The 11,732-nt window shown below is 38.4% G+C and overlaps 1 protein-coding gene across 1 annotated transcript; it reads right to left on the bottom strand.

Annotated features, from left to right (window-relative positions):
* Positions 1-4,832: 4,832 nt before the first annotated feature.
* On the bottom strand, positions 4,833-7,676 carry LOC132184323 (probable metal-nicotianamine transporter YSL5). The gene is made up of 6 exons (XM_059597912.1): positions 7,271-7,676; positions 6,946-7,100; positions 6,707-6,804; positions 6,484-6,618; positions 6,137-6,326; positions 4,833-6,057 (listed from the first exon to the last, which is right to left on the bottom strand). Exons 1-6 carry the CDS (start codon positions 7,665-7,667, stop codon positions 4,942-4,944), a joined length of 2,091 nt encoding a protein of 696 aa, XP_059453895.1. The 5' UTR covers positions 7,668-7,676; the 3' UTR covers positions 4,833-4,941.
* Positions 7,677-11,732: the final 4,056 nt, after the last annotated feature.

Genomic DNA, 11,732 nt, shown 5'->3' on the forward strand with positions numbered 1-11,732 from the left:
CCTGAAAAAGAAAGTGATATTTCAACTAAATACCAATCAAGTGCACACATTGTTATAAAAATATAATCAAAGAATGAAACAACAACGGATAAAATAAACCTGGATGGAGATCATGTACCCTGGTGGAGTGAGAAGTCGAGCACACAGGGCCTAAGCTCGATCCCATGAGGTATTTCTCAATTTAAGTCCGAGTTCCGAAGGATCTTACCTTGATCCTTCAGAAGTCTAGTCAAGCTCTTCCATCCCTTCTTCTACTTCATCATGTAGCACTTGACAAGGAAGAGCATTCCTCTTAACATCTCGAAACTTCTTCTCTCAGCTGAAAAGTCTTGATGCTCCCCATGACAATACTCAATGTGTTTGTCCTAAACTGGTTTCATGATCAACCTCTTGTCTCTATAGGGGTTCTCAAAAACCAGGGCAACCATGGAACTTGCCAAAAAATTGTCCACCCCAATTAAGTCCACTTCAGTAACCTCTGAATGAAATATGTTCCTTGTGGGGTTGTCATCAGGTGGAGTACTTGAAGTGAGAGGCATAGGCTCCGGTGGTTTTCTCCATGATGAGGCTTCAGATAGAGGGTCAGGAGGAGGGTCTTCAACAGTTTCTCCAATGTCATCCAAGAAGAAACTTGTATTCCGATAAGGTGCATTCTGGAAGGCATTGAAGATGCTCAGTCTAATCTTCATATTCCCAAAGGAGATCTTCATTACTTCAGTTCAACAATTGATGCATGCATTGGATGTGGCTAAGAAAGGTCGCTCGAGGATGACAGGAATTGGCTTCTTTGGATTCGGGACAAGTTATGTGCCAAGAACTATGAAGTCAATTGGATAGTAGAACTTGTCCACCTTGATGATGACATCTTCCACAATCCCTCAGGGTTTCTTGATAGATCGGTCAGCCAATTGCAAGACAGTGCTTGTAGGTCTCAGTTCCCCTAAGCCAAGTTGCTGATACACCGAGTATGGAAGCAAATTCACACCAGCTCCTAAGTTGAGGAGAGCTCTTTCAATCTCAGTGTTTCCGATGACGCATGAAATTGTAGGCGCTCTAGGGTCCATGAACTTTGGAGAAGTGTTATGCTGAATCAGGGAGCTCACTTGCCTGGTGAGAATGACTTTCTTTGGAATGTGCTTTCGATTCTTCCTCTTCTGACTGCACAAGTCTTTGAGAAATTTTGTGTAGGCCAGAATTTGCTTGATGGCATCAAGGAGTGGGATGTTGACTTTGACTTGCTTGAAGGCCTCCATCATGTCTTGTATCTTCTCTCCTTACTTCCCAAAGTGGGAAGGTGCCTTGAGACGCTCTGGGAATAGGACCCTAGGCTCATATGGTATCTCAGGAGTGGGGGTAGCTGATGAAGAAGCCTCAGTGCATACTTGCTTACCCTTGTCCTAATGCAAATTCTGTGGGGCCTCAAGTTGCTCATCCTTCTTTTCCCCCACATGATTGTCAACTAGTCTTCCTCTTCGCAATGTGGTGATGGCTTGAACTTGCTCTAAATGGGAAGTGCTTCCTTCAACCATGTATAGTCCCCTAGGGTTGGTCATTGGCTGAATTGGAAGCTTTCCTTTGTCCCTCCTATTGAGGGTATTGGCAAGTTGACCGACTTTAGCTTCTAACTCAGTGATACTACCGATTCAGGCTTCTATATTGGCGATGGATTGAGAGTGAGAATTCACTTTTTGATTCATAGTCTTCATTTCGCTTATAGCTTCCAACACCGTATTTTGAAAGTCCGATGCCAACATAGGAGGTGGTGCGGTCTCAGCTTCTAACTTGGAAATTGCTTGAGTGTGCGAGTTCACCATCTGCTGTTGAGATTTCATTATCTCTTGGACAGTTTTCAAAGTCTGATTCGTCTCGCTCATAAGGTTCCATATCTTCTCGTGAAAGTCGAAATCCGATTGAGGGGCTGGTGTGGCCTGATACTGCTGCAGTGGAGGCCGGTATGTGGAAGAAGGTTTATAGGGCTGCCTGTTAGATTGAGCTTGATTGTGCAGCCCAGGAGCTTGGGCCTTCCATGAGAAGTTTGGATGATTTCTCCACCCTGAGTTATAAGTATTGGAGTACGGATTAGTACTCGGTTGGGAGAATGCTGCATTGACCTGCTCATTAGAAACATCAGCATAATTTCTAGCAATAGGGCAGTCACTTATATGATGCATAGGACTAGAACAAAATAAATATGGTTCAGGTCATGTGTGCATGTGAGCAGAATTAGGTGCAAGACTAGCAACCATCAATTGATCTAACATTCTAGTGATAGCATCAACTACTTGGGTAGCAACATCCACATAATATCCTACTTCAAAGAGACCGTCGATCTTTGGTGCTTTAGGTGCGGGTGCCCTACGTTTAGTGGAAGCATGATGAACATAATTACTAGTCAAATTTTCAAACAGGGCCCATGCTTCATCTTCACTCTTTAACATAAATGTCCCCCCACAGGATGCGTCTACCATTTGTCTATGTGGCTCAGTCAAGCCATCATAGAAGCTTTGCACATGCTGTCCTTTCGGGACAGCGTGGTGTGGGCATGATCTAAGAAGGTCCTTCAGTCTCTCCCAGGTCTCATGGAATTACTCACCCTCATATTGGGAGATACTAGTGATAGCTTTCCTAATGTCATTGGTCTTTCCTATGGGAAAATACTTCTTAAGAAATTCTTGTTGCAATTTAGCCCAAGAAATAATGGAGTTGGGTGCTAAGGAATTAAACCAATGTTTGGCTCTTTCCTGGAGGGAGAAAGGAAAGAGACGCATTCTTAGAGCATCTTCAGTGAATCAAGTCAATTTAATGGTGGAACAGATTGCTAAAAATTCATTGAGGAAGTCGTAAGGATTTTCATTGCTAAGCCCTAGGAAAGATGATGGACTTTGTATATTACTGGGCTTAATCTCATAGTAATGTCCGATAGCCTGAGACATGTGGGGGAAATGTGTGTGGTAGGGAGATAATGATCTCTCAAAGCCACATGGTCGCCCATGGTCTCAGTGGTGTGCTCTCTTAGCAATTTAGAATTCCTTTTGGCTCTAACTTTTCTAAGAGTGTCTGCAATGTCGAGGTCACAAGCAATTAATGGCAAAGACAAAGAATGGCGACTCAACATATACTAGAAAGGAAATCACAATAAAGTAGAAAAGGCTCGATCGCAGGTGTGCAGGGTGGTCTTCGCAGCTCTCGACCTATGTGAGAAAAACTAAAAAAAAAAAAAAAAACAAACAGACAAACAAACGAACACAAAAACCAAAATTAAAAATTAAAAATCAAAAACAAAGTAAAGCAGAAAATAATTAAGCTAAGATTAATCCTTAAAATTTAATAACTAAACCGTTAAGCAGTCCCTGGCAACAACGCCAAAAATTGATGTGGCCTTTTTGTGTCAAAAAATATCAATAATAAAAATAACCACTCGCAATAGGACGAATCCTTGTAGGATAGGCTAAAGAGAGGGTGTCGAACCTCAATGATTGCAAGGGTTTTGTTATCAAATTCGAAAGATCAAAATTAACTTAATTAAAAAGATGATTAATTTGGTTTGTAACTAAAGTGCATGAAATTAAAAGAGAATTAAATATAAGAGTGAGTGTAGGGTATTAACTTCACCTATATCCGCACAATAATGGTTAATCATATTTAATCCAGAAATTTATTCTATGCATGTTATAAATAAACAAGAAACTCCCTTATTAAAGAATAAGTATAATCCATATTCGGTTGGCATGGATCGTCTACCTAACTACTAAGATGCAGTACGACCTGTCTTCTCTAAGTATGAATTATCAAATTCTATAACAAGATACATACAATCAATGAATAAGTGTAACCCATCTTCGATTGGCATTGACTATCTATCTAAATTACACTAAACTAGAGTGTAGTTCAATTCGTCTTTTCTAGGCATGGCCTATCAAATCCTATTGATTATATGTCAATTAAACCCATTATATAACCATCATCCTCATAATCACAGAAAACAAGAATGATTTGAGTTCAATAAAAGTAAAACAATTTAGCCGCTCATGACTCTGCTAAGCTCCAATGAATTTTTGCTCTACGAAGTGATGTGTTTTCTACAATGTTTATAGGCCTATTTATAGGGATTAGGAGAAGCCTAGAAACTCTAGAAACCCTAGGTCAGTCTCCCAGTCCAAGTGGGAGACTGAAAACCAAATCCAAGGTGGAAAAGGATTGTTGCCGTATTTTGGACGCCCCAGTGCGCTTGATCGCACCTACGCTCTATCCTAAAAGATATGCGCTCGAGCGCAATAAGCGCTTGAGCTTGGCTGGTTCTGCGCGCGAGCGCTGATGCACTCGATCGTAGGTTGGAATGCGCTCGAGCATATGTACACTCGATCCCAAGTGTTACTGAGCTCGATCCCAGGTGCCAAAATGCATCCAAATAGTATTTTAAGCCCGATTTTCTATGGAATTCTTGCATTTGGCAAATAAAACATGAAACACAAAAACAAAACAAAAATCAAATAATTGACAACGCTAAGGAATTAACATATGCAAATTAAGGAACTTGAATGTGCAACATTTTGCGCTTATCAAAGTGCATGTCTTTTATCTTTCGTTTCTCGAAGTTGGGCATGATATATAGCTTTTGCTTTGGCTTCAGATCATTCTTTGGCTTCCATCCAAAACACGAATGACCATTCAATCATGCTATTTCAAAATCAAGTGCATCCGCTCATCATCATCATCACATACATGGTGGATGAACTCATCATAAGTTGGTGTTGGCGGAGTCTCACCACTAAAAGATAACAGAAGTCACATCCAAAACAAACAAATTTTTTCATTAATTATCATCTGTTTTTAATAGGAGTACAAACGTTCACTTAAATAAAAAAACCGACAAAACCCTAACCCTTATATTACATGCTAAAAACTTAATTGCTTTAAAGACTTGACATTCATTTATCACATTTAGCCCTGTGGTGTTGAAAAATTATGCACCGTAATATTTGCCCCTCGTGACAAAAAATTCATGCAGATTGGTGGCTTAATCCCAGCTAGAGCAAGGATAGAAGCAGGCAAAGCCCATATCCCATCTCCACATATCAAACCAGAAGCTACTGCATGCCCAAAAGCATCTGCCTTGGCCCTGTTTATTTTCTCCCACACGAACAATATTAAGCTTCCAACACACATATCAATGGCGAAATATGATCCTATATAGAAAGGTATTGCCATAGCCATTGGAATTGGAATGAACTGTTGCCACTTCTTACCCGCTAAATCTCTAATAAAATTTATCAAAATGGCTGCACCAAAAAACACACAACAGAGTAGAAGGCAATTCCTTGGTAGACTTGAGAAGCCCTGTACTCCCAGCAAAGCCATGTTACGGTACACAACAGCATTCGGGGCAGGATATTGACTTTCAGGTAGCCCAATGTCATCAAAGGCCTTGTAAAAGAGCCAAAAGACACAAGGGGAAATTATGCAACCCATTGCTGTGCCAATTAGTTGGCTCACAAACATGGAACGGGGTGAAGCAAGTGTCAAGTAACCAGTCTTAAAGTCCTGCATTAGGTCAGAGGCTGTTGAGACAATGTTCATCATAACCCCACAAGCTGCTAGCCCTGCGAGAACTCCACCATGAGAGGCACCAGCCCATGCTCCAATGATAAAGATGGCAAGCTTTCCATACGTGGATGCTAGGGACCAATCAGTGAGCCCATTACCATATGCATTGCAGAAAGCCAATATGGGTGCAAATATGTACATGACCAATATGTAATACCATTTGAGCTGGTGAAAGATATGTGGAAGAGTGGCTGTAGAGATGGCAGCAATAGCAACATAACCTCCAATGGAAAACCATGCTGGAATTTGATCTTTGAGAAAGAGTTGGGTTCGGCGTTTGTCATCATATGAAACCTGAGAGCTCACATGATCAGAAGAATGGCCTGCAGTGGGGAGATCAGAGCTCACATCTTTTTGCCGAAACTGATGAGACAAACCTATTATGGTTAGACTTAGAACCTTGACGAAGTTATATAGACCATCACCTAGGATCATGGCTATGGAGATAAATACCTGAATAAAGGATATAAATTAAAGTTTTCAACAAACAGAAAAGCCTTCTTGATGGATGAAAACATAGGTGGGAACTTACCTTGTAACCTTGAAGACCATGGAGACTGGTTTCTGGCAGGTCTGTAGAATACCAATCACCCTTTCTTTTTTCTATGAGAGGCCACATCAGACCCCAAGAAAGAATCCCTCCAACCAGCACTGATATATTTATGATATAGGGACAAATCATTCCAACTCCAACATATGTTGCTGAGAAATCAAAATAAAATCTGCAGAACAATCAAGATTTTGCAGTAGGCACAACATGATCAATGAATGAGAACAAGGCTTAGTTGAAGCAAAATTTTTACCAAATGAAAATTCTTCTTTGCATAACGTAGACTGAAATTTTATTAAAAGGAAAGTGAAGGATAATTATATATGTACTTGTATTTATATGCTTTGAGCCCTAGTGAAGGGAAGCTTGCAAATCCACAATGGTCTCCAGCAGTATAGAACCATTGGAAGAAACTCCATAAAAAACTGAAGGTGAAAAACTTGCCCAACTCTCTCACTTGCTTCCTGGAAAAATAGAATAAAAAAGAAAAGATATTCTAAATTTTCATACGGTCCCATTTAACTAGAAACCGTTAAGTGTTAGATACGTTACTTTGCTAGTTTGGCTCCTTGAGGAGTGTGGAAGCTGTTGATAAGATAAGCGGTTGCAGTACCACTTGGATATGTGAGTCTGAAGTCTATGACCATAATCTGACACCAAACATCAAACACATCATTGGAGAAAAAGAGCACTATGACCACGTTAATTTCCTTGTGTTCGATAAACCTTTTTTTTTTTTTTTTTTTTTTTTAAATCTAATAAATGCCCAAAATTTCTCAAATGCTATATACCTTTCGGAGAGGCACGACCGAGAAGAGTCCAAGAAAGCTGACAACAAAGAGAAAGCCGATTATCCATACTAATGAAGGGTTTTTGAAATCATGAGTGTTTGTTGATTGTTTGGCAATACGTTTACTCATTCCGAACAGATAACTTCCAAAACCTCCTGTTAATAGAAATCAATTAAACGATGGAATTTTCAGTCTACCAGTTTGAGAAACATGAAGTTTGTGCAACAATTTAAAACTATCTCCTTCATCCTGGTTTTCAGATTTTTCGACAATTAAACTAACATGTTTTTGAACAAGAAGACAAATAGAAGGGGTTATCACATACCACTGAAGGCGATGCCGGAGGATGCGACAACACAGGTCTGGATGACGGTGTTTTCCTGCCTGGTGAAGGGCTGCTTCAACAAGCCGGACTTCCGAAGCAATTTGGTCCACGTTTTCACGAAGAAGAACCCCAATAGACCGGCGGAGACGTTGAGCGAAGGAATGATACCGGTGGTGAGGTTGAGCTTCATCACTATGAAGCTGAACAGTATGCTCACCACGAAGCTCACCACGAAGGCTCTCACCGTCAGCTGCTTCCTCCACGACGGCACCTCTTGGTTCTCGAACAGCCTCTCCACCGACAACTCTCCCAATTCTTTGAGCTTCCCGTTGTCGTGGTTAACATTTCGATCATCTTTCGGGTCGTAACCGTTCTCCTCCCTCTCATGTTGAGGCATCTTTTTTTCTCTCTCTGTTTTCCGACAAAATGGATTATGGAGTTGGAATATTCGGGAGTACGAAGGTGAATCTCTATTGAGTGAGAGAATCTGTTGGTGGGTGCCGTACATTTATAATGGGATTTTTCCGTTCTCACGAAAGTGGCTAGAAATTGCTTATTACCTCTCACATGATGGCGTGGAAGGACCGAAGGAGTGATGGATAAGTGACTACTACTACTACTACGGTAATCGAATCGAGTCGAGTAGAATTAAATTTGATTTATTTATTTTTGAACACAAATTTTTTTTAAATTAGTTTAGAAGAAATTTTACTTAATCTACCTTAATAAGTGACAAGTATTATTTAATATCTTTAAATTTTTAAAAAATTAATGTTAGGTTCTTAGGTTAAATAATAAAAATAAATAGCTATTAAGAATATTAAAAAAACATAAGAGATATGATACTTGACACTTATTGAAGTTAGTAGGAAAAAATTTCCTTCAAACTGGTTTGGAAGAAATTTCGGTCCTTTAATTTTTTAACAAATTAACACTAAAACTTAATTCAACGGCTCATTAATCTGTTCAAATTATCTATGTATAAGAATGAAGGTAAGATACAACGGTGTGGTCTTTAAGGAATAGCTTTATTGGCTGGATATTACGCTTTATGAAGTTGAGGTAATTTGTTTGAATCTTCATCTCCTATTTGTTGAGGAATAATCTCACATTGCCTGTGGACAAGACCTTGGACATGTTTATAAGAAATTAACAATTATCTCCTATAGATTCAGTTTTATGTGATGAGTTAGGCCCATGAATTTTTTTATGGTATCAGAGCCTACTACAGGACGAATAAGACTCACACTACTTATCCCGTCGTTACAAGGACCATAAAAATACTAGCCTACACGTGAGGGAGGGTGTTGAGAAATAATCTCACATTGCCTATAAACAAGACCTTAAACACGTTAGGGAATGTGCAATCATTTTCTATAGAACCGGCTTTACGAGATGAGTTAAAGATTATAAATTTCTTCACTATTTTCCTCCGCTTGTGCCTTCGGAGAGATGCTTGGTGCAAACATTGAAAAAGAATAACAAAAATTGATGTCACTATGACTAATTAATCAACAATGACTTTTCAACCGTGAGGAGTATATCAGGAGACGAAAGAGTGGTTCATATGCTAGCAAAGAATAAACTCTCATTTATAGATGAAGTCAATGTGATGTTAATGTGATCATATTGTAATAGCTGAAGGCACCGTTGAATATTTATTTAATCAGTGCACGACTCTTCTTAGGCTATCAACACATGTATAAGAGATAAGATAAGATTATAGAGACTTGTTGGAGTGGCCACAGAAATGATCCAATATTTTATGTTAGTAAATATGATTTCCAGAAGGCTTATTATTTACATCAAAGTGATGGTGATACGATGATACCATAGCTAGGTATGAACCTTATTCAAAATGTTTGAAGCTAGTGACCAAAAATAGCTTTATTAGGTGGTGGCCCACCATCAAAATTATACATTTGTGTCAAGCCTAAAACTTTCTTGCTTTCGTACTATTAAATTGTCTTGATTTATTTATTTATTTATTAAGTTATGTTCTTGGTCCCTTGGATATGTCATTGTCATGTATCTTGCAATCTTTATTTTAAGAAAAAAAAAATTAATACAAAGTGAACTAAGAAATAAAATCCGTACGGATTAAAATTGTTTTTGCAGTGGGAACTGAATAAAAAAGAAATGGAAAAGGAAAAAGAACATCCGTACTATGAAAATTAGATAGTAATAAAGATAGTTAACTATAGATGAGCTTAGTTAAAATAAAAGTGCTTCTAAGCTATCAAGTAGGGAATTTATTTCAATATAGCTTTTAAAAGTGTCTTTTAACATGTAAAAAATACATGTTTCGTGAAGCAAAGATCACTAGATCAAATTATTTCCTCTTCTTCTTATCCCCTTGTGTGAATATGCAAAAATACAAAAATTAAAAAATATACGTTTTTTTTTTTTTTTTAATAAATTAAAATATGCTTCTTACATTTTTTTAATAGCATTAATAATAAAACAAAAAAATCTGTTGGTCATATGCTCAAAGGACATATGACACTTTTACCCAACTGAACCCACTTTCTCAGCTGACGACCCCAAACTCTGCACCATAAAACCTCCCACTCTCACCATTCCCTGGCCGCCAATATTTCTCCAACTCCTCCCGCAATCCTTCAACTTTGTCATGCATCTCGGCAGCTCCCATCTTCTTGGAATATTGTGGTGGCATGGTTTGCTAGCAAATGGGCCATGTTGATGGGATGATGAGAAATGGATTTTTTTGGAAGATGATTTACATCAAATCAAAGATAGTTTTCATGCTTAATTTCAGCAAATCAATAATCATTGATCCGACTCCATTGCTTTCCTTTTTCTCATTTTAGTTTTTGGTGTGCATGGGCGAATGCTGATCATAAGTGAGAGGGAAAAATATATGGTATGTATGGGGATGAGAATGAGTGGTCATAAATTCTTGCTCGCTTTAGACCATGAGAACGAAGATACTAAATGGGAATAAGGCAAGCTAACACGTGTCTATTTGAAGAGCTAATAAAAATGTTATTTATGCTTAGTTTGTTTTGGCATAAAGTGATTTTTTGAAAATATTTATCATATTTTTTGGTGTGACGAAAATAATAGTCAACATAAAATATTTTCAATTTGAACGAAAAAGCTAGTCGGAACCTGGTCGGGACTCCACCGGAACCTAGTCAACACACAAGTGGAACACGGTCGGGACTCATTGAGAACCAATTGGGAGCCGCTGAGATTCGGTCGGGACTCTGTAGGACCCAGTCGAGCCACAGCTAGGACCTAGCTGAGACCCGGTTGAAAAATAACCGTGACCCGATTAGGACTCGTCGGGACTTGGTCGAGACCTGTTGGGATATTGTTGTAATTTAAAGTTTAATATGAGTGAACGAAAAAATGTATATAAAAAAAATATTTGTGATTTTCCATACGTGCCAAATACCGAAAAATGTTTTCAAGGAAATCATTTTTCAAGAAAATATTTTCCGACGGAGAACATTTTACGTCGAAAGTAATGGAGTCTTAGTATACTGTCATACAACTAAAATATTAGATTTCTATGAACACAAGGTTTGGGTTTTGACTCCCATTAAATCAGTGGGAGGAATTGTTTTGTATTTATAATGAACCACATGTAACTCATCAGTTCTTATACGTTACAAGTACACTTATTAAGACTCTAGACCTTAACAATTATCCACTACTAAAAATACCAACCCAAAGAGAAACTCTAGGGTTAGACACCAAAATCCCAACTTACAACACTTAGGAAAATTCTAAGGTTTGAAACTTACCTTGATCTTGGACAAAATCCGAAATTTCGCCACATGAAACTCCAACCTGAAGCTTGACCCAAGCTTATAACTCCACAAATTACAAAAGCCCTAAAGAAATTTCGGAAATTAAGCAAAACCCCCCAAAAATCAACTCAACATTAAGTAAAGTTCGGGTTTACCTCAAACTAATATGTGTAATTGTGTAAATGAGGATCTAACGCTAAGAAACATGTTCCCGGGGTTAGATTTGCCTTTGGAGAACTCCTCAAACCAATCCTTAAGGTTTAGGTACAAACCCTAAGAGAGAGAAGAGGGAAATTTCGTGGGAAGGAAAGAAAATGAGTTGAAAATCGCATTCAGCCCTATCTGTAGTTCTGGCAGTCCCCATTCTAAGTGAAAATGAGTAGAAAAAAAATACATGAAATGATGTTGTTTTTGTGTTTTTTATACAAATGATGTCATATATAGTATGATATTATCATATTACCATAAAAACGACATTGTTTTGTTTTTTCAAAAATTTTTCTTTTAAAAAGTGGTTAGCAGTTATTAGAGTTACTAATTGCTAACTGACGGTTAACTGCCTAGCGGTTATGGTTAGCGGTTTTAGCCAAAACTGTAACTGCTTTTTTACCCCTACAATTGACACCCTTTGGAGTAGTCGCCAAGGCTAGTGAAGACAAAGCGCTCCACCCATCATTTTTGCA

The sequence above is a fragment of the Corylus avellana genome, chromosome ca6 (assembly GCF_901000735.1).
Source record: "Corylus avellana chromosome ca6, CavTom2PMs-1.0".
Classification (NCBI taxonomy): Eukaryota; Viridiplantae; Streptophyta; class Magnoliopsida; order Fagales; family Betulaceae; genus Corylus; species Corylus avellana.